This window comes from Cydia splendana, chromosome 20 (assembly GCF_910591565.1).
Source record: "Cydia splendana chromosome 20, ilCydSple1.2, whole genome shotgun sequence".
In the NCBI taxonomy this organism is placed as follows: Eukaryota; Metazoa; Arthropoda; class Insecta; order Lepidoptera; family Tortricidae; genus Cydia; species Cydia splendana.
Window position 1 is genome coordinate 9650724 of NC_085979.1, and position 24788 is coordinate 9675511.

Genomic DNA, 24788 nt, shown 5'->3' on the forward strand with positions numbered 1-24788 from the left:
AGAAATCATGATTATAAATAAAATGAACACGCATATCAATCAACATACACTTTATATCTTAAATATTAATACAATGACTCGGGGTTATCCCGTGAAGCGATCGCGCCGGAGTAGCTCCTTTTGCTGACCATACAGAACGTTGTTTAGCAAACGATTATGGGTTTAATCCATTCACATATTAAATTCATGTAATTAATCAGCGTAATTTGATTCTACCAATAGTGAGTTTGCTATAGAACGTTCTTTACGGAACGAACGGAGCGCAGCTCACGCAAGTATAGGATTGAACAATTTTATAAAGGAATGTAGTTCAACTTACATTACCTTCGTTACACTAACACCGAATCTCCATTATTCAAAGCTAATTTTTTAATCGAAAAAATACATAAAATATGTATGTTTATTTTTATCCGACGACGTGAGCCCTAAATCGAGAAGGAGCATTAATTCACAATCGTAACTTACTTGCTAAGACATAATTATGAAATCGAAAGGAGATTTTCCGATTGACCTAAACTATGTAACGCTTGAACGGAGCGTAGGTTTAAATTGATTTGAATCTAGAATGTACATATAATATAACACGTAAAAGACATGAGATAGACATACTATTCAAACTGTTACCTCGATATCCGCAGCGGCGCGAGGCTGGCGGTTCTCTACGCTTTGCTTTCTCTTATAGCCCCAGCTGTTGTCTCATTTAAAAGGCAGTGTGGGTCTATCCTGGACAAACTGGCACATCAGTCAACATACAAATACACTTCTAGAACGTTCACGTTATAGACCACACAGCCGAAATATACACAATTAAATAATACCGGTAATCTCATGATTTAACATAGGTTGACCCACAAGAAATAAATGCTTGATATGTCTTAGACGTGTTATTTACTGTGCCGTTTTATTTATTGTGGGCGTTCTGAATTAGTCGTCGAGGTTTGGCTTAAGGTTATTGGCCTATTATCCGAGCTGAGCGGCAAAAGCAACGCCATTTTTCTTTAAAACTCGGCTTGATCACATAGCAATTAGTAATTGTGTCTCTATTGTAGTTTTCTCACTTTTGGACTCAGATTTACGCGATCACATAGCATGTCTGTAATATCTGTGGCGTTCTGACTTTTGTCGCTCAGTGTGGACAGGCCTTACAGTCTAGAATGAAGTGTCGTCTCGTCGGTGATCGGTGCGCCGCGGCCTCTGCAATCACAAACAAAGAACATGGCAAACGACATACTAAGAGGAACTCCCGAAGCCCGCCGAGCCTATCTGCAACACTACACACACTGAACAGTTCATAGTCTTACAAGGCCGTAATTCTTTGTCTTGCAAGTCTGTCCGAAAGTTAAGGAAATCACATATACCCCTTCATGATACCTGCATCTATATGTCCCACTAATGGGACAGGCTTTACGTCACTGTACAAATGATTTGGGCTGTCATCTGGCTACCCCAATAAGCATTAAGAACTTCACACATATGTAATTTCTTCGCAAACATATGCAGGTTTCCTGACGATATTAAGCAACTCGTAATATCAGGTCGGGGTGGCATACACGAGGTGAACAATGTTTTTTTAATCCCTGTTTAATTTTTTGTGTTATTTAGTGGTCATATCCTTAACTAACGGAAAGTAGGAAGACAAAATAGAAGATATATATGTACATGACCCAAGTTCATAATACCCAAACTTAATTAACAGCTTATATCTATAATGTATCAAACATATTTCATGCGTAAACTGAAAAAGATGTAGACAAAATTAACACATGCCTTTTAGCAAATAACTGTTAATTGTATAATACCAAATTCCTGTAAAATAAACATATTGCAGCTATTCTTAAAATTCAATACATCTATAGACATTCTAGCGATCAAATTAAATGGGTATAACATAGAAATTTAAATACATATCATGCGTAAATATTAAGAAGCAAAATATTTGACATGTGTACAAAGTAAAATGATTAGAACACTGTATCGTATTAATATATGTATGTAAAACACATACGTTTAGTTAGTTAGTCACGTTTAAACGAAACATTTAAAAATAAATACATGGATATGCCACTGATTACCTAACTGCCAATGTTAAGGTTTAGTTTTTAATTGTCTAGAGATATAAATAACGTTTAACGTTATAGAAACAGAAATCCATCTGTTTAATATTTGAAATTTCGTTTTGACGTGTTATTGCATGGTTTTCTTAGGACAGTTAAATAGTGCCGATGTTTAATTGTGTGTTGTAATTTACCGTATACTTATTAGTTCATTAAAAATAACACAATTTCATAGGTATATCGACGAGTGAGGGATATTATACACTTTCTCTCACTAATATCTACACATGCTTTAAAACTAGATCATGAACAATTATGCTAATATAATACACATATGAGACATTTAAATAAAATATGTGCTCTGGGGGTACAATATATGATAGCTGTGAAACCTTGAACGTTGTTGAACAGACTAAAGCAAATTACAGCAAAAAGGAAAAGTTAGATTTTGTTTTAGAAGTAAATTCTTTTTTGCTGTGAGAATCCACACAAGTAAGTATCTATCAATCCACTGCTAAGTAACTTTCAAATCGGTTAATTTATAAATGCGTATCGTATTTGATTGAGTATATGTATTGACAAATTTGTCGTAAGTAAATATTGTATATTGTATACATATGTATACAAGACGCATTGCTTTATATTGTATTATCTCTAAAGAATATTATTCGTCTGAACTTTTAAGAGCCAAATTTAGGTTTACCGGCGATTAGATAATATTTTGCAACATTAGAATAAACAAATATAGATTTATTGGGATAGTAAGAAACTATCTTTTTCGGTGCGAATAATTCTGTCTAAATACTACAGAACCGCTAGTGTAAATATAATTCGATAGCGTGACGAACGTTCACGTTATTATGTATTTTTATATGGGATTTTTAACAGCGCGACAAGCGGGACGTTTTGGAAATTCAAAATCCCATACAAAATGACGCTTAACGCAAACGCTTACGTCACGCTATCGAATCAAATTTACACAAGGGAGATATAGTGCATAATCCTTAACCATCGTATTTTCTCGGAAACGTTCGTATTTGTCATGCTACTTGACAAATACGAACCTCAGTACTTTTTGTACTGAGACCAACTGAAATAGCATATATTTTCCGTGAAAATACGATGGCAAAGGATTTTGCAATACATTTGTACACCGGGAAATGGCTGCCTAAAAATGGAGACGACAACATCCCAACATATGAGCCAAGTACTCACGTTCACTGCTGGTGGTCGGGCTGCTGCTGGTACTGGTAGGGCTGGTAGGGCGGGTAGGCCTGCACGGGGTAGCCGGGGTACTGGTACTGCTGCGGCATCACGCCCGCCGCGGGCGGGGTGGCGGCCGGCGCGGGCGCGGACGGCGCGGCCGCTCCGCCCGGCGCCGCCTGCCCTTGCTGACGGATTATATTTTATTTTAGAAACGCTTTCCGAATGTACGAAATGTGTAAATTTTTGTGATCAGGTCGGTAAAAACGGAACCCCAACTCTTTTAGAAGGCAACGAGATAATTAGAAAGGTGAGAATACCTTCATCTTGATCTGCTGCTCGATGGCCTCGGCCTCCTTGAGCTTGCCGATGCTGCGGTAGTACTCGGCCCACTGCGCGCTGTAGTCGGCGCCGGCGGCCGGGGCCGGCGACGGCGCGGGGCCGGGCGCGGCGGGGCCGGGGGGGCCTCCAGCACCGTTGCCCGCTCCACCTGAGGGGTTACACATTTGTGAATCACTTTTTCTGTCTACGGTTGACGCCCTACAACGTCAAATAGCTGGGAGGACAAATGTAAAACTTAAAAATTTGAACACGCAACATCAATTAGTGTACTCCAATTTCGACAATTCACTATGAATCAAAAGATTTTATAACAAATATGAAGTTTAAAAACGGAGCTCCTATATCTAGACAGTTTGCCCTTCGGGCATCTGAAGCAACCTAACGAACCTATCCTATCTATCTATGGGTTTAATGTGACTATCGTCAAAACAATACACAGGAACTTTACGATCGGCTGCCGACAGATATATTATACGAACTCCAGACGGCCATTCTTCTCCAGGCAACCATGTGGCTGCGAAGGGATTTATTTGGACATAGATAAATTGATACCAAAGAAAGCAGTAAGAATTGGTTTGATTACAATCACCGGAAAATACATGAAAACAGAACATGTCAAATCACCTTGCTGTTGTTGTTTAGCCTGCTGCTCTATCGCCTCCGCTTCTCTCATGAGCCCCAGCGAGCGGTAGTAGTCGATCCATTGCTGCGAGTAGTCGGGCTGGCCTGTACTCAGGTTGATGTTCACTTGTTGCTGCTGAAAACATGATTACATCAACAATAATTACCTTGCTGCTGTTGTTTAGCCTGCTGCTCTATCGCCTCCGCTTCTCTCATGAGCCCCAGCGAGCGGTAGTAGTCGATCCATTGTTGCGAGTAGTCGGGCTGGCCTGTACTCGGGTTGATGTTCACTTGTTGCTGCTGAAAACATGGTTACATCAACAATAATTACTTTGCTGCTGTTGTTTAGCCTGCTGCTCTATCGCCTCCGCTTCTCTCATGAGCCCCAGCGAGCGGTAGTAGTCGATCCATTGCTGCGAGTAGTCGGGCTGGCCTGTACTTGGGTTGATGTTCACATGTTGCTGCTGAAAACATGGTTACATCAACAATAATTACCTTGCTGCTGTTGTTTAGCCTGCTGCTCTATCGCCTCCGCTTCTCTCATGAGCCCCAGCGAGCGGTAGTAGTCGATCCATTGTTGCGAGTAGTCGGGCTGGCCTGTACTCGGGTTGATGTTCACTTGTTGCTGCTAAAAAAATAGAATTGTTAGTTATTTCTTGACAATTTACGAGAAAGTGATAGCTAGTTTGTTAGTGCACGACACCTTGCACTTTGTGACTATGCGCTGAAACTTGGCACAGTTGATTCTTAGCTGGTCATGAGCAGATACAGACCGGGAGACCTCGAGAGCCACGTCTCATTTAGTGGGGGGGAGGGGGGGAAGTTCGACGCCGCCGCGCTTTACTTGGAGCAACATTTCTCTAAAACTGTACCTATTAGGGCATGTGATATATCATTTTCGGATAAATTAAGGATGAGGTTTTTTTTTTTGGAACCAAAACAATGCACTTTCTAACAAAATAAAAACATAAAGTAGTAAAGACAAAAAAACGTATCTTGGATTTTTTCATAATTACCAATTTTTTTTTAAAGTGTAGTAGGAATCTGAAAACAAAAAATATAGTTGTAAAGCTACACTTATTACGTTTAAGAAAATATATAGTTTATTATACAAAACTGTTGTTACATGGGAGATAAAAAATAATATTAAGCGTGGGCCAGGGTGATCTCAATACAAAATATTATTAATGTGGGAAAGTTACTTATAATTTGTTCTACAATCGTTTATTTTTTTAGTTTTTCGTAAATAACTCGTAAACGGTAGCCCGCAGCAAAAAAATATCTTTTACGTAAATAATCTATTTCAGATTTCTTATAAAATAAGTGCTACTTTTCTTCGCTAAGATCAATATTAAAAAAAATATTGAAGGGAGAAAATAAATACTAAGCTCCCCTTTTTTAGTCATTGGTAAATAACTCGTAAAGGATGGCCAATGGCAAAAAATATTTTAACACATGAATAATTAGCATAAAATTTCCTACAAAAAAGGTTATTCAAACTTTTTCGCTAGGATCAATATTTAAAAAGGGGACCTTAGAATTTATTTTCTCTCTTTAATATCGTTTTTAATATTGATCTTAGCGAAAAAGTTTGAATGACTTTTTTTGTAGGAAATTTTATGTAAATTATTCATGTACTAAAAAATTTTTAGCTATTGGCCATCGTTTACGAGTTATTTACGAATGACTAAAAAAGGGGACCTAAGTATTTATTTTCTCCCTTCAATATTTTTTTTAATATTGATGGTAGCGAAAAACAGTAGTACTTATTTTATAAGAAATCTGAAACAGATTATTTACGTAACAGATATTTTTTTGCTGTGGGCTACCGTTTACGAGTTATTTACGAAAAACAAGAAAAATAAACGATTGTAGAACAAATTATAAGTAACTTTCCCACATTCATAATAATTTGTATTGAGATCACTCTGACCCACGCTTAATATTAATTTTTATCTCCCATTTATCAACAGTTTTGTATATTAAACTATATATTTTCTTAAACGTAATAAGTGTAGCTTTACGACTGTATTTTTTGTTTTCAGATTCCTGCTACACTTTAAAAAAAATTGGTAATTATGAAAAAATCAAAAATACGTTTTTTAGTCTTATCTACTTTATGCTTTTTTTTTGTTAGAAAGTGCATTGTTTTTGTTCCAAAACTAGATTCCTCATCCTTAATTTATCCGAAAATGATATATTACATGCCCTAATAGGTATAGTTTTAGAGAAATGTTGCTCCAAGTGAAGCGCAGCAGCGTCGAACTTCCCCCCCCCCCCCCCCCCCCCCCCCCACTAAATGAGAGGTGGCTCTCGACGGCTCCCGGTCTGTATCTGCTCAAGACCAGCTAAGTATCAACTGTGCCAAGTTTCAGCGCATAGTCTCAAAGTGCAAGGTCCCCATACAACGGTGTGCAGTAACAAACCAGCTATGATAGAGACAAGTCAATTCCACTCGGACTACTATACTGTATATGTATATGACGAGGTAAAATGAATAATAAGACCGAATGGGATGGATCGTAAGCGACTTTCAATAGTAATGATCGGGTCGACACAGAACGAGGCACCTCCTGAGGAAATTGCCGCGCGCAGCACCTGGTTCGAGTATCGGGCGAGGCACTTCTAGACTGAGTTTCGCGCCATATTTTGATGCCGATTTAATTCCTTCTGTGTGAACCAGTCTAATGACAGATTTTTTAAATGGAATTTTAACCCCTCGAGTCCAAGCAAATATTAAGTACGTCTACACACGACGTAACTTTTCTTCTGTCAATACCTGTGGCGGCTGGTTGTTGGGTTGGTGCCAGTGCGGGTTGTAGCCCCAGGCGGCGCCCTGCGGGCCTCCGCCGCCGTAGTAGTCGCCGCCGCCGTTTCCGTTGCCGTTGTTGCTGCCGCCGCCGCCGCCGCCGCCGCCGCCGTTGCCGCCCTCTTGGATGAAGTTCACCGGCTGGACAAGACAATTTAAATATCAGTGGATGAAAGGGCCTGTGCGGAACGTTCCGAAGACGGTCGATGATAATGTAAGTAGTTAATTGGTAACCAAGGTATGAAGGGCACCCATTTCTGGCGTGATATCTCTCACTCCATGCGAGCGCTAATAGTTACGAGGCACAGAACATCATTTTTACGATACGCGACCTCAGCAACTGCTTTATTACTTTTTCCCGCCTCACATGGCGGCCCTGCCAATAATAGCATACTACTATTATATATACATACTAGATATACAAAAGCTCACCATGCCCACGTTCTGTCCGCGGATATAGAATGTGCGGCCATTTCGATCACCGCCCTGAGCACAGCACCGTCAATCTGCTTTATTGCTACTTCCTGCCTTATTGACGATCCTGCGAGTATCAGCTATGCGCCATAATGATCCTCTTGCAGTGTTCATCCGCGTCTGGGTGTCCGCGGATGTAGAATGTGCGGTTATTACGATCCTCGCCCCTATCTCTTTAGTTCATCTGTGTTATTACTACCTCCCGCCTCACATGGCGACTCTGCCAGCTTTATACTAAACATACAAAGACTCACCATGCCAACTTTCTCCATAATTATCCTCTTGCAGTGTTCAACCGCGTCTGGGTGTCCGCGGATGTAGAAGGAGCGTTTATTACGACCCTCACCCCTATTTATCCGGTCCATCTGTTTTATTACTACTCCCCGCCTCACATGGCGACCCTGCCAGCTTCATACTAAACATACAAATACTCACCATGCCAACTTTCTCCATGATGATTCGTTTGCAGTGTTCAACCGCGTCTGGGTGTCCGCGGATGTAGAAGGTGCGGTTGTTGCGATCCGCGCCCTGTGCGCGTCGGTCTAGCTCGCAGTGCGCGCCCGATTGCGCGTTAATCTGTTTTATTACTTCGCCGCCTGTAAATAAAATCATAGTTAAGGGAATAGAATAAGAACAAATTATATGAATGAGTTTTAACGTAAACTACAGGTTAAAATTTTTAGAAGTAAGCAGAGATGGCTACCAACGTTAGTTTTAGACTTTGAATGGTCTACAGCTGATTTTAAGTGTCCGAGCCTCTAATTTGTTGGGACATGTCTAGAGGTTCCCTCGCATCTGCCGATGATGAGACCACATTTCAGATTAGACACGTGGCGACCCACACACACGCACGCAGTCGCACACACACAGGGTGACCCGTGTCTTCTGGTCATGCCACTGCTGAAAGTCGCCGCGGTCGCCATTGCGCTGCCCTGATCGCACTCTTTGACCCCAAATACAGTAAAATCACGTTTTTAAAGGGGATTTCCTCACCTCTGCCGATGATGAGTCCACACTTCAGGTTGGACACGGTGAAGGTGACGCGTATCTCCTGGTCCTGCCACTGCTGGAAGTCTCCACGGTCGCCGTTGCGCTGCCCGGAGCCGCCGCGACCTCGGCCGGATCGCACTTCTTGACCCCACTTCAGTAAGAACATGTCTAAGGGTCTCCTCACCTCTGCCGATGATGCGTCCACACTTCAGGTTGGACACGGTGAAGGTGACGCGTATCTCCTGGTCCTGCCACTGCTGGAAGTCTCCACGGTCGCCGTTGCGCTGCCCGGAGCCGCCGCGACCTCGGCCGGATCGCACTTCTTGACCCCACTTCAGTAAGAACATGGCTAAGGGTTTCCTCACCTCTGCCGATGATGAGTCCACACTTCAGGTTGGACACGGTGAAGGTGACGCGTATCTCCTGGTCCTGCCACTGCTGGAAGTCTCCACGGTCGCCGTTGCGCTGCCCGGAGCCGCCGCGACCGCGCCCTGATCGCACTTCTTGATCCCGCCTCTGTGTAACATGCGTTTTTAATGTGATGTGTTTATAGATATGACGTGACCCCAGTGTGGTTTTGCAGTAAGGCTTACCGTTAAAGTCTGTTCGGAAAGAGAAGAGTCGTGGAATGTATATGGGCCAATACATTCCATGACTTCTCTTTCCGAACAGATTCTAATCGCTTTACTTAGGACCTATCTATGTATACGTCAGGCGAATCCACATTAATAAACAGTAAGCGCACAAACACAGGCATATGCCCAAAAACAATAAACTTTGTAATATTACAAAGTTTGTGTGCACATATGTGCGTGGACGAAAAAAGTCCTATGAGAAGGGATAAGATCCTGCTAAGATTTCACATGTAGATCTTATACAAACGTAGCTTTGCCACGTGTCTGTGCGTCTGCAGTTTTAGTGCGATACCGTTTACCACCAGAGAATACTTTAGAAATCATCCTCACAGGCATTAAAACATGTTTTATATTTTATACAGGCTGGGCGAAAAATAAGTGCATACCCGTTGCCAGGGAGGATTTGGGATTATACTGAGCAACTTTTACTATGGGACCAATCCCCAAATAGCGAAAAAAAATTATGCCTGTTTCATACATTTTGACTGGCCCATTTTCTACGGGAGGGCAGTAAATTTTTTTGTCGCGGTTTCGGTATTGGTCCCACCGTAAAAGTTGCTCAGTATAATCCCAAAACCTTCCTGGCAACGAGAATGCACTTATTTTTTGGCCAACGTGTATAATGCGTAAACAGTACCGTGCTTTTGGACCGTAAAAGAACACCCGTTAAACATTAACAAACAGCAATTATGTGTTAACTAAATAAGAGCTCGTGGTTTTCACAACTTCACTGAAAGAAATATAACAAATGCCTATTCCAATGTTTTCGTGATATAATATTCCCAGAATTACCAACAGAACAACGGATTAAAATTTTCAATTAAGAGGACCGAAAATTATTTATCCCCATAGAAAGAATACCCGTTTGCAAAGCATAAGGAATAAATAAAGGCGATGAAATGTATTATTTGTCTATTAACCCAACTACGAAACGGAAAAGAAATTCAAGTCAAAACAAAACCAAAATTAAACTAAAAAGAAATTGGAATTGTTTATTAGAAGTCTTGTTTTTTTTATTCCAAGTTCCGTCTTGGAACTCAGTAATGTAATAGAACCCAGTATGATAAGAGCTGAGAACCCAAATGTCAGTGCGACTATGAAGGAATAACGATTGAATTTTGGAGTTGCTACTTTGGATGTCGATATCTAACAGCTTTTTAGTCCTTTGTGTTTAGGGTCATTGGCTTGACAACAAATGTAGATTCCAATATTGTAAGCGTTCTGGCTTTTATTATTTTCCCGAAAATTTTGGCTAATTTGAATGGCAGGCAGATGTTTTAGTTATGTCGTAGTTAGATGTTTTTATAATTCGTTGGACCTAATGCACATTTCACGGAGACTTTCAGTCAAGTGAATGAAATAATCGCACAGATTCAAAAGTATAAGTAAGCGCGATTCACAATTCAGGATCCGTTTCATAAAACTTTCTACATGACCTTAAATAAAAAGAGAAGGTTCTTTTTAACATATTTCATTAGAGGCTTTTCCCCGAAAATTCGTTATTTCAACAATGCGCGTCAGACCACAGACTAAATACAGTGCATGCACAACACAAGTGGTGGACAAAAATAATTCTCACTTGCGATTCGCGTTGGTGCGAGACCTGCACACAGTTATTATTAACTTTATTATTTGTATTTACGAGTACTTTAGTAACTCAAAAGAATACTAGATCAATCAAGGTCAAGTTTCAACCTCCATGTAACACCTGTAATTGGCGCTGTATTTGCATTTCAGCTTTGTGCTTATGAAAACGGACATCTTGTGATTATTCATAACTCCGAAACGTAAAATTAGGGGTCTCTATTGTTTCCCATAAAGTTTTAAGTCATAATGTATTGTTTGTCCGCATTTTCGTTAGTCATAATATGGTTTTTCTCAGAAACGAGTAACATTTCAGGATTGCCATAAAACAAACCTGACCTATCTATAGGATAACCTTACGAAAGTCCTGAAAAGTTAACGGTTTCAGAATCATGACTAATGATAATCTGACAATCATGATTTTCAATAATTATGTCAAACAAAGGGATCTGTAAAATTAGACTTTCTATGTAGCTCTCACATATAACATTACATTATGTAAAGCAATAGTAAAAAGTGTACTTACGTTGACGCTGGCGATTAAATCTTCAATCATTTGACGCGCTTGGTCCACTTGGTGAGGTTTGCCTTGTAGGTAACATCTAAAGGAACAAGATGACAAAATTTCATTTTCGACTTTTGTGTCATATACTACAGGGATGTTGCGGATGCAGTTTTTTGACATGCGGATGCGGATATTTAAAGCCTCACATCCGCGGACGCTGATGTCAAGATTTGGTACTTAAAAAACGTCAAATATTTCATTTTTGGTAGTTTTTATTTAAAAAAAACGAAACATTTAGTATTTGAACAAGAATATAGGTGCGTTTTATTTAATAAACAGTAACTTGGTCGACTTTTCGGGATCTTTACGATTTCGTTATTGTATAATGACGAAATTACCTAGCCTTACGCCGCCGCTAAGACGGTTTCTGTTACCGACTTGGTCGACATCCGCATCCGCATGAGCTCCGCATCGATTTTATGCGGATGCGGATGTTGAATATAATGCGGATGTTCCGCGGATGCGGATGCGAATATTCGCAACACCCCTGATCTACTACTCATTAAGAAATCTTACATCCCGAAGCTAAATTTCTGATTCGGACATTGGGAAGTCGCCCTTTTCGTGTTTTTGTCATCTTTTATAATGCTGTTGTATAACACTATATTTTATACATTATTTGGTGGACTTACCTCTTATCTCCAGGCCCATCGTCTCTCTCTTGGTGGAATTGGACTCGGCATCCGGTTTCCGCCTGGATTTTCTTGATCATGTCTCCGCCGCGCCCGATCACAACGCCCACGGCTATTTTCGGCACTAATACCTAGACAAAAGTAAGCATTAAACTACAGGACTTTCCAGTTTCATCAAAATGACATCATATTTTAGCTATACTATACTTAAGACTGTTATCTACTAGTTAAACGTTCCATAACTTGTAAACTATGCTTCCGGTCTCCGTCGTCAGATCATGCTGATCATAAATACGTTACGTATATTAGTACGGGACTAATCCGAAATCAGCAAGTGATGTCAGCACGTCATGAGCGTCAAGATAGTGGGTGGACTTTTCAACAAAAAGGTACACCCTACTCTGTGTACCAGACCTACTCTATTAATAAATAAATAAAAAATAAATATTATAAGGACATTCTTACACAAATTGACTAAGTCCCAAGCTCAAGAAGGCTTGTGTTGTGGGTACCCAGACAACGATATATATAATATATAAATACTTAAATACATAGAAAATAACCATGACTCAGGAACAAATATCTCTAACATCATAATAATAAATGCCCTTACTGGGATTTGAACCCAGGACCATCGGCTTCACAGGCAGGGTCACTACCCACTAGGCCAGATCGGTATCTATTGTACCTTTTATAAAGTCAGTGTAGGTTTTTTTTAATACCACTTCGGTGGCAAACAAGCTTACGGCCCGCCTGATGGTAAGCAGTCACCGTAGCCTATGGACGCCTGCAACTCCAGAGGTGTTACAAGCGCGTTGCCGACCTTGAGACCTTGTTGAGGTATCATTAAAATAATGGGGAAGTTCCACCCAGCATCGTGCAGTATGAACAGTTGAAATCCGTATACTACAGAGCAGCGGTCAGCAACCTTTTAGCAGCCAAGGGCCACATAGTAGTTAACGAAGTTGACGCGGGTCGCACTTTGATAATATTTGTGACTTTATCAGACATTGTCTTTTGTCAATATTACATACAAAACAGCCAGGGAGGCTCGCGGGCCGCCTGTTGCTACAGAGCATTGTTTGTGTACTAAGTAACCTCAATTTGGTTGCCGCCCAACCATATGGTTGCCCTGGTCGTGGGGTGAATACACGCCGTCGTACTGTCGGCCGCCGCCAGCATCCTTGTTGGCTAACAGCTCGAATACGAGCTGTATACTCCACTAATCTTGGTAGACTAACCTCAGTTTGGTTGCCGCCCATATGGTTGCCCTGGTCTTGGGGTGAATACACGTCGTCGTACTGTCGGCCGCCGCCGCCGCCGCCACCGCCGCCGCCGCCGGCATCCTTGTCAGCTAACAGCTCGAACACAAGCTGCTTCGCGTGCTCCACCTTGCTCGGGTCGCCTGAGATACGTAGGGGCTTCTCCTACGAAAACAAAAGGATGGCTTTATTGAGAGTTGAATTCGAAAGTAATGATAATCTATTCTACCCCAATATTACTCGAATTCTTTTTTAGCTGACAACGCTACATTTAATTTTGGTTATAAACTTACATATTCAGTGTTAGGTCCGTCTTGGATGACGACCATCTTGGCGCCAGACTGTTCCTGCAGCTGTTTGGTCTTGCCGATGATCAAACCCACTTTAAATATCTGATATGTTGCCATCTGAATGCTTCAGACGTCATCACTAGTAGTTAGGCATTCGATGTCGGGCCGTGAGAGAGTGCGGTCGTGTCGTATTTTCATTGGCGAGCAGTCATATAACATTAAACTTACATATTCCGTGTTGGGTCCGTCTTGGATGACGACCATCTTGGCACCAGACTGTTCCTGCAGCTGTTTGATGGTCTTGCCGCTCTTGCCGATGATCAGACCCACTTTGGGACCGGGCAGCATCACTTCTTCCTGTTCAACAAAATTGAGGATTAAAATAATTAAACGGTAGTTTCCCGCCGCTTTGAAATGAATGTAGTCTTTGTCTAACAAAAAACCTAACTTTCAGACAGAAAACGCATTGAAAAGATGGTCAAAATTATCAAAATATTGTAAAGCCCCGTCTCCATATCGCGCGGCAAACTATCGAACATTGGCTCGCGAGGCAGCCGCGCGCAATGGATACCGGGTTGGCTCGCGAGCCAACTCGATCAGATCGATCAGTTTGCCGCGCAATATGGAGACAGGGCTTAAGAAAACTTGGGTCACAATCAATGATATTTTAAAAGGATTCTTAAATTTAAACAATCTTCCGTCAAGACTTCAATGAAGATTTGTGTGAAATTTTCGTTGGTGTTTATTAGTTTCTTGGGTTTCTGTGCCTTATGTACAAAAATTGGGCACAAAATGTATTTCCCAAATTTGGGGACATGGCTAAATTCAACAGCTGTGCCTGTGGCCAGACGATTGTGGTAAGGTGATTATGAACAGCACTTACAGTAATCGCGAGGCCACCACCGCCGCCACCGCCGCCACCGCCGCCACCGCCGCCGCCACCGCCGCCACCGCCGCCGCCACCCCTCTGCATGGGCGGGCTGCCCATGTCGCCGCCGCCCATGCCCATGCCCATGCCGGGCCCGTCGTGTTGAGGCGCGTTCTCTCGCCCGCGATGGTTCACTATTTGGTTCACAAGTTCCCTGTAAAAAAATCTTGTTAGTGGCTAGCGTATTATATAATATGGTTGTTGACACATGTTGAATTTTATAACTAAATCTAGATAGTACCACTGTATATATATTGTATGTAAATAAATGATTTTTTCCTTAAAAAAAAAAAAAAAAAAATCTAGATAAATAGATAGAAAATGAGCAATTTATCAGAATACATTGGAAACTTAAATAATATATGGAAATAATAAAAAAAATACATGACCTCAGTTTCAAAATTTATTTTTTTATACTTCCAAATAGGAAAAAAAATAATGGTACCTTACATTTTATTTAAAAAAATATTGTATAGCCACAATATACATAAACGCAATATTTCACCGACAAAATCGCAATTTCCTTGTTTTCCATACATCGAAACGGCTTCTAACGTTACATGCTGACGTCACGATGTATTGCCATATTGCTAGAAGCGTTTCGTCAGTAGTGCGGGTGCCAGACTTTGACCATCATTTGTGACTTTTGTATTGCTTTAAGACAATGGGTCCCCGCACAGACATTTGATCCAAACACATCTTGATCCAAAACAAACCTGATCAACTGATACCGTTCATAAAAAATTGGCAACTACCCTATTTCTAATCCTAAACGTAACATATGGTATATAAGTGTTGTGTTGTGTCCTTGTTACATTATCTTACGCAAACGCCTGTATTTGTGTAAATGTCACAAACCTGGCGCGGGCGATGGCCTCCCTGGAGCCAGTGAGAGTGCATACGCGGTCCGGTTGACCACCGGAGCCGGGAGCCATTTGGATCTTGCAACCGGACTCCGCTTGCAATCGGGTGATCTGCTCACCGCCGCGACCGATAACTGTGAACAAGTTATATTGTTAAGATATAATATAAGGGTGGATAATGACTTTCAATGTCTTTTATCAAGACTCTCGCTATTGCGAATAATTTCTTATTTGTGTTATTAATTTAAATTTATTTTGTTGCCGGAATCAATAAAAAATAGTTCCCTATTTTAAACAATATAAGCGCAATTTCACTGTATGTCCTAAAAAATCTTCCCCTGATTTACGAAAACATGGAATTATTGATATTTCGTAAACCAACAGAAAAAATCTGACGAAAAAAAATCAACAACAAAATGCAAATCGGCCCATTCAAATCAATCAATCAATCAAAAATATACTTTATTCATGTAGGCCTAGCAACAAGCTCTTATGAATCGTAATTAATCTTAATCTAATTATCAGAGCAATTTATTGATGTTAATATTATTCCATAATAAAATTGGATTATTATACATATCAAATTTAACACTAAGAATTTCACAAAAGGATCGTCAAACATTAAAATGATTGTATAAAAAAATACTAGTCTAGAATTTCTAGAATAAAATCTAAATGTCAAAAAAAAAGCATAAGTAGCAAAAGAAGTAGATAGTATTACATCGGAATATCCATTTCCTCATCAATAATCAAATGTACCTAATAAATAAATAATCATTTCGAATAACAATTAATCCCACGTTGTAATATCATTCATGTAGTCTTGTGTGGTATAATAAGCTTTAGAAATAAGTTTACGCTTTACATAATTCTTAAATTTATTAATAGATAATTCAGTAATATGGTTTGGAAGTTTATTATAAAATCTTACACAATTACCCATGAATGATTTTTTAATTTTATGGAGCCGAGTGAAGGGCACTGCGAGCTTATGTTTATTTCTAGTATTAATATTATGAATTTCACAATTTTTCCTATAATTTACAATATTTTTATGTACATACAGAATATTCTCATAAATGTATTGACAGTGCACTGTCATTATGTCAATTTCCTTAAATTTATCTCTAAGTGAGTCTCTATGGTTCATCACTCGATACCAAATCCAAAGAGTAAAGTAAGTATAAACCCCAGTTACCAAAATGACAGTTTTACTGACAAATTGTCAGACCAATCTGTCATTTATGTTAAAAGTTGGCACAGAAGCAGAATGATTGGGCAGTTAATTGGTTAATCAAGCTGTCACTTTACTATGGGATATAAACACAGAGATTCTATCTTTACCCTCGTAAATCCCGCGTACTTGTACAAGTACGAATTAAATTCGAGTTATGAACTCTTAGGTCCACTTGCACTATCCCACTAACTCTTGAGTTAAGCGGTTAAACCTAATAACCTAATGTCAAATTATACTGGTAACCATGCCCAAGTAGCATTGCAAGCTGTATATAAGCTGTATTAAAGTTTATTTGTATACTATAAGCTGTACAGTTAGGCTGTACAAAGGCTGTATAAGCGCTTATACAGCCCTTATAAGTAAAAAAAGGGCCCAAATTATACAGCCTATGGCGTTATTAGAGCTGTAGAGTAGCTGTATAAGCAATACATAAGCTGCATTACAGCTATATTTCGGTGTAACAGGAAACCTTAACACTACAGATAATCTCTTATAAGTACGATATAAGAATATAAGTTTTAAATGAGTTATAAGAAAGAATTACAAGAGAATAATAATCATTTAACCCTTGGGACGCCTAGTGCCATATCCGTACCAGTCCTGTCCACTGCCGGAGGGTCTTCAATTTTTGTACCCGTCAACTGCCTAGTCCCAGATCTGTACAAAGTGTCTCAACTGCCTTGTGCCTTATCAGTCACCAAATTTATTGTATTATATTTTTACAATTTTGAGATCTAAACACTTACAAATAGAGTTTTATATCATTTGCACAATATCACTTTTTTTTGATCGCGGCAGTTGACGGGTACAAAAATTGAAGACCCTCCGGCAGTTGAGGGGGATGGGACGGATCCGGCACTAGGCATCTGACGGGTACAAGTACGTTTGTCGGTTCGGCGTTCCAGGGGTTAAGAAACTAAAATGTCTTAATCTTGTTCATTCGTAATATAGTAATGGCGACAATAAAGTGTTATAGTGGATGGTAAATTAAGTAAAAGTAAATATTATACAGGACTTGAATGGAATATTACATTATTGGTAAGTGCGGATTATTATTTATTGTGAACCTGTGTATCTTTTCTGGCAAAATATTTACGCGCCTGCAAAATAACAAAGAGAAACCATAAGGAAAATATCAAAAATCGGTAAAGTTCCTGTTTGTTTTTAAGGTTAGAGTATCAATAATATTTATAAATATTAATTCTAAGGCTAAACAATTTATTTTAGCTGGTAATCATAACACGGCGTTAGTCTGCTAAATATTTGCAAGTATTTCTTTAATTATATTTACAAATACGTTTTTTTTTATTGTAAAATGGCGACAATTTTTAAACAGCCTACAGGATAGTTGGAGAGCATTATAATCTTAGTAGCTGTGCTGTGTAATAAATTGAGTGTCTTTTACAGCTTTTGTAATTAAAACAGCTTTATAATAGAATATTTGTATTCGTTTGGCTGTATTTCGGTTCTCCGTACATAAGTTATAATTCTCTTTAGAGATCCGTATAACAAATAAAAAACCTGTACTGTAACTGTCATATATTCCTTTAGTTTTATAATACACTTATTTTCAGAAATCATTACACTACTATACTTATACGAGTGTCAAATTACGCCAAAAGATTGTTATAAGCGACTCTATCAGTAATACAGAAAAAAGCTGTACTATAGCTGCCATTTATTCATTTGGTTTTATAATACCCTTACAGATAGAAGTTATACAACTACTATTCTTATAGGAGAGTAAGATTACGCCATAAGAAATAGATTTAAAACGGGGTTGACAGATACATTTGTACAGCTACAAGTGCCAAGTGATACTACAATACAGCCTGTATTCAGCTTTTACGATAAAATTAGCTTGTAGTGTTTCACAACACTTAATGTTTTAAAACGGAGTTGACAAATACTTTTGTACAGCTAAAAGTGCCAAGTGTTACTACAATACAGCCTGTATACAGCTTTTACGATAGAATTAGCTTGTAGTCTCTCACAACACTTTTCTGACACTCTTATACGTCCCTTAAATCACTCTAAGTTCTTAATTGGCTGCTATATTGATGTTGCCGACACTTCCATGCTACTTGGGTGGTAACTCCAGGTTTAACCGGTTATCCCCGGGTTAGTAGAATGGTGCAAGTGGGCCTTATAGGAATAAAAGAAAGTTCCAAATTCAAAAGCGCAAAAATTGGTTTGGGTCTTACGACGATAAGCTGTTTTATCCTAAGTAAGAGACTAGAGTAAGTCCCTTGAGTGTGCCACTTGGCAAAGGCCTCTATCTCTTTCCACTGTAGTCTGCCATGGCCCACTCCATTGCATTTCGGGCCCGCCGTTCAAGTTCATCCTCCCATCTTCACTCCACATAGTGGGTAGCGACCCTGCCTGTGAAGCCGATGGTCTTGGGTTCGAATCGAATCGGGCATTTATTTGTGTGATAAACACAGATCCTGAGTTTGTTCCTGAGTCATGGGTGTTTTCTATGTATTTAGGTATTTATAAATATGTATGTATATGTCGCAGTCAAAAGTGTGAACTGGTCAAAAGAACTTTTAACCGACAAAAACAGGCAAAACTGCTTTTGACTGAGCATGTTGGTCAAAAGTAGTTTTACCTGAAAATCATTGGTTAATAGTAATTGTGACTGTTACTATCAGTCAAAAGTGCTCCCAGAAATAGGTAGGTTAGGGTTATTTTTTTTTTGCTACGCCCTTAAAACGAAACTGTTCCCAGAGATAGGTAGGTTAGGGTTATTTTTTTTGCTACGCCCTTTAAACGAAACTGCTGCCAGAAATAGGTATGATTTTCAGGTAAAACTACTTCTGACCAACATGCTCAGTCAAAAGCAGTTTTGCCTGTTTTTGTCGGTTAAAAGTTCTTTTGACCAGTTCACACTTTTGACTGCAACATATATATCGTTGTCTAAGTACCCACAACACAAGCCTTATTGAGCTTACTGTGGGACTTACTTTTTTTTGTGTGATGAACACAAATCCTGAGTTTGTTCCTGAGTCATGGATGTTTTCTATGTATTTAGGTATTTATAAATATGTATGTATATATCGTTGTTTAAGTACCCACAACACAAGCCTTATTGAGCTTACTGTGGGACTTACAATTAGTCAATTTGTGTAATAATGTCCTATAATATTTATTTATTTATCTTGATAGAGGTCTTCTCTAGCGCCGTTTGCAGGCCCTTTGATACCAGTCTGTTCATTGCCGTATATATCAGGACGAGCCTTACGGGCACTAAGAATAGTGCTAGTTCAGCGGTGTCACTCACGAATTCGAGCCAATCGTGCAGTCTAACACAACTAGTTGCGACCAATCGTGCGCGTGATGCGAACTCGTCAACCAATCGCATTGTAGCTGTATCACACCGCTATTCTGGCCCCATTCATGCACCATACTTATTGCCCGTATGGCCAGTCCTGAGATATACGTCAATGAGTCTGTTAGGATTTGGCTCCACTTTTCCTACACATATGCCCACTCCATCTCCACTTCTGCGTTTTACCTGTCCCTTCAACAAAACATCAAACGTTGCCCTTTAGGAAAGTTAAAGGTTCCGTCACACAGGCGCGTTTTCCGGGCGGGGCGTGAGCGTTTTATATGTAAAAGCGGCGCGCCCCGCTCACGCGCATGTGTGACGGAGCCTTAAGTCCTTCACAAAATGAGCCGCCTGCTAAATGATAGGGGCCATTTGATTTGATGAATATCTAATGACATTCCCGATCTCATTAGAAATTCATGCCACTAGTCAAGGGAAATTAATTAATATTTCAAGCATTGAGTGACATTTAGCACTAGACTATGTAGTATGGCAAAACGCCAGGTGTTGTGAAAACGTGCTCAAGACATCTGTTTGAAATAAATCAATTTCTCCGGCGACTACATGGACGTACAGACGTAGTGCGTAATTGTTTTCCTTCGTATTTTCTCGGAAACGTTCGTATTTGTCATGCTACTTCAGACAACCTCAGTACTTTTTGTACTTAGACTGACTGAAATAGCAAGACACGTTCTTACGTTTCCGTGAAAATACGAAGGAAAACAATAGGGTATTATACTGTATTTAAAATAAATTATTTTACACTATGCATGAAATAAAGCACCAGATAATTATTAGAAAAACACAGATCGGAATTATTTTTGAACACAGTTCTATTTAATAAATCGGATAGAAGTATAAAAAGTAGGTGAGTTGACCGTGACGTCACGATGTAATGTTTCATATCAATTCCATATTAGCAAATCGTTTTGACAGTTCTAAAAAAGTAACTGATTTGACTAGTAGGAAAATACCCTATTATGCACATCTGTAGGTACTAACGTTTTTAGGCTTCCATTGTTGCGTTCATAGTTTTAGGCAATACCGGAAGTAAAGGGTACCATAGAAATAGAATCCTATCCTGTTTCTCAAAAATCGTAATAGGAAGACAGTTAAAACTTTCGGCGTTTTTTGTTTTAGGCCGCGGACTTTACGCACGCGATTAGCGGGGCGGTGCGAATCACCGCTCACGCCGCGGCCGGCGCCGAGCGACTCGAACAAAATGTATAGACTTGAATGAACAGTGGCGGATTTGCCCTAAGGCCCAGTAGGCCCGGGCTAAAAGCGGCAAGATATTAGGGCCGGCTGTCTATAGATGGGTGCTGAGAAACGGGCGGCTAGTAGTTACTACAGGGCCTGGGGCCTAGGGCGGGCAACACTGCAAATCCGCCACTGTGAATGAATGTTCTGGACGACAGCGCCGGCGATGTGCGCGCAGTATCCAGCTGGCAGCTCCCCCATCAACGACCGGCCTGTTCATCATCATTATACGTGTACTCATTCAGGCCAAATCTTGTTGGGCACCCGGATGTACAGCTTCAGAGATAACTGACCCCTCTGCCACAGAATAAATAATAGTACTAGGTACAGAAGACTCACTCTCTAACAAAACGGGTCTGTTACGATCAGCACAGATATGGCCGCTAGGTGTCGACAGCGCCACGCGCGGCTTATGGCTTTCCCCAAAATTGGGGCGGAACGGATGTACTTTTAGCTACCTGTAGCAAAGCGACGAAATCGCGGAGTGAGCCACGACTGCCACTGCATAGAAATTTATTTGCAGGGGGGGTCAACTATCTCTATCTGTCATGTTGAGCTGGGTCTTGCATCAGACCAGACAGGGCCGGGGCTGGTGTCGGGTGGCCTCCTGTATGTCTAAGATATGTGTATAATCAATTAATCACTCACTTAGGCCCATCATCTTGTCCGGAACTCGGATGTACTCATTGATGATTTGGTCTTGCATCGGGCCAGGCAGAGCCGCCTGTATGTCTGTAGTAGAGATGGGCCGAATATAAAGTTTGCCGAACGCGAATATTCTGCCGAATGATCGGTTCAGATCTTACCGAACCGAATATTCGGCGGAATTATTCGGTTCAGCTATAACATTTTAATTAACCATTCGAAAACGCTTCAATTACCTACATTAGCAGCTTAAAATAACCCCCCTTCTTAGGAAACAAAGAGGTCAAAAGTCAAGGGATTTGCAAATGACTCCCATGGATTCAACATCGAGAGATCGTGTGTTTTAATTACAAAGGGTAATTATAAAGACGTAATCTGGAAGAAGTGGAAGATAATAACTACCTGAAAAGTTCTGGAGGAGTTTACATTTTAGTTATGCACCAATACAAACATAATAAAAAGTATTTGCCGAATATTCGGCACTATAACCGAATTATTCGGCCGAATACGAACATTGAAAAACTTGCCGAATACCGAATAATTACCGAATATTCGGCCCATCTCTAGTATGTACTGTGATATGTTTATGTTCACTCACTCAGGCCAAATTTGTTGTCCGGGACACAGATGCACTTATTGAGGGTCTGGTGATGAGCAAAGAAGGCAGATTACCTTCTGTGTCTGTATTCTGTATAATGTCAAAGACAAAAGCCACATTACAGGCTAGCATACACCGGGTGCAAGAAGAAGTCCACAGTTGTCACATTCCTCAGCCATGAGGATACGATAAAGAAGATATCTGTAGTATGATCACTTACTCAGGCCAACCATCTCGTCCTACCTGGATGTACTCATTAAGGGTCAAGTTTTCCACCAGGCGGAGCTGAGACTTGAATTGCCTCCTGTATGTCTGTAGTATGTATGATCACTCACTCAAGCCAACCATCTTGTCCGGCACCCGGATGTACTCGTTGAGGGTCTGGTCCTGCATCAGGCCAGGTGGGGCCGGGGCTGGTGGTGTGGGGTTCGCCGCGGCGATGCGCGCCGCAGCCGCCGCTGCCGCTGCAGCAGCCGCCGCCGCCGATGATGAACTAGTGATTTAAAAAAATATTATGTAGAATAAACAAACACATTAAATATTATGCTGCAATTAAGCACTACAGATGTGTGTATTATCAAATAGCGTAACATGTTCGTTCGTTACCGTGAAAACATGATGGTAGAGAATTATTCACTACATCTGTCCATCTGTACTTGGTTACAACCTAAACTACTTTTGTAGATAAATGTAGGTTAACAAACAGTTCAAAGGTAGCTGTCCTAGTTAAATTAGGCAAAGAATAACTGTATGTTAGTGAAGTTCAATGTTATCTGGTTTTTATGTTATTATCTATCCTGCTAAGACCCCGCATACAATTTTTTTACATATTCCATAATCTAGTTTAGAACTATTATTGTGTAACTAAGAGTTCCAAATTCAAAAACAAAACAACTGTTTCTGGGTCTCAGGAGACTTTAGAGAAATGTACGTAGGTGATTTTATTTGCTTTAGATAGAATTCTACATTTTGGTATTTCGAAGTGAAGAAAATTTGTTTTTTATTGTAACTGATCTTACCTCATTGCTGCGTGTTGTTGTTGATATGCCGGGTCAATCGAAGCCAATTTCTTTGCGCTAGGCTCTGGTCCGTCTTCCAAAGGTCTCTTGCTACCACCACCCTCGATTTTAGCAGCAACCTAAAATCAACCCAATTTACGTGATTTTTCCTTTAAAATTTGACGTTTCAATCGACTTCAACAAAATTGACACTAATTCGTGTTAATTAGACGTTTCAATACCTCTTATTGTTTTAAAGGAAGTAAAAACACCACGAGAAAGTTCATAATTTAAGTAGGTTATAGTGAATTTAACGTTTTTCATCGGCTACTAAAGTCACCCGCCAATGAAAAGAGGGTGGATTATGTCAGGGAGATACGTTACAAGTTGCGAATAAAGTAGGTAAACAGACATTTTTGCATTAACTATACGGACGTTACCAATACACCAATAAATAGGTACAAAATGCAGTATGTCTTACCAATTTAGCACGTTGTAGAGCAGCCGCAAATCCCGCCGGTTGGCTATTGTTTTGAAGCGTAGCCATAGAAGAATAATCACTCATGTTTGATTTAAGTACACATTCAGTCGTTATACGGCAGCCATTAAAAAGGATCAAATAACCCAAAATAAATTTATTCGGTTGTCGCAACTCGCGTCGCGAGAAAAGACGCGGCGTACCACGGACACGAAAACTCTAGGCAAGAGTATTTTATAGTTGTGTGTACATTTCGAAATATTTTGCAATACTTACTAAAAGATATGTAACGTTTTATGCTTCTATATATATTTTCCACTTATCCTACAATAATACTTAATGTCTTATGTGATCATGTTTCATAAATATTTTTTTTAATTTCTAATAATTGCGATATAATTTGAAAGGCTTGAGTAGCGCCTATAAATAACCTAAAAAGCTTGTCTATGGCAACTTTTCAATTCGTGTTTAGTTTTTGCATAGTGAAAACGAATTCCTAGTAATATTTGATAAGTACAAACTACAAAGGTTGAATATTAATAAAAAAATAATATTTAGTTTTAGCACTTTATCGCTGACTTAACAAACTGTATGAAGTCATTAAAATTCAATTGCATCTTTATATATAATAGGTGTATATTATTTAGCATTTTATTCTTCGCTCTGTGATGTAAAATTGCTGTAACAGAAATTTTCATCTTATGTTTTAGTTTTATTGCTCTTGAAAATAAACGTTCAGTTTTCATTCGCAGAATGACAAATTGGTCAGTGTTTATTTTAATATTTTTTAAATTTGTATTTTGATACAAAGTAAGGTATTTCTTTCTTTCAAAGTTCTTATAATCTATTTATTCCAGGTTTATTCTATTTAACTGTTTTTAACCAAATAAAAATCTTTAAATATTTGTAGAATATAATTCCATTTAATTTAAAAACATTTAAGAAATGCCGCCAATACGAAGTAGAATGAGAGCTATATTGATAACTAA

General features: G+C 39.7%; 1 protein-coding gene across 1 annotated transcript; it reads right to left on the minus strand.

The window, feature by feature from the left end:
- Positions 1 to 35: 35 nt before the first annotated feature.
- LOC134800838 (far upstream element-binding protein 1) lies at positions 36 to 24005 on the minus strand. Its single transcript, XM_063773394.1, has 16 exons — positions 23803 to 24005; positions 23343 to 23461; positions 22659 to 22816; positions 15248 to 15386; positions 14365 to 14543; positions 13690 to 13814; positions 13151 to 13336; positions 11910 to 12040; positions 11239 to 11314; positions 8859 to 9009; positions 7939 to 8099; positions 7000 to 7170; positions 4716 to 4848; positions 3578 to 3783; positions 3270 to 3445; positions 36 to 1194 (listed from the first exon to the last, which is right to left on the minus strand). Exons 1-15 carry the CDS (start codon positions 23884 to 23886, stop codon positions 3272 to 3274), a joined length of 2193 nt encoding a protein of 730 aa, XP_063629464.1. The 5' UTR covers positions 23887 to 24005; the 3' UTR covers positions 36 to 1194; positions 3270 to 3271.
- Positions 24006 to 24788: the final 783 nt, after the last annotated feature.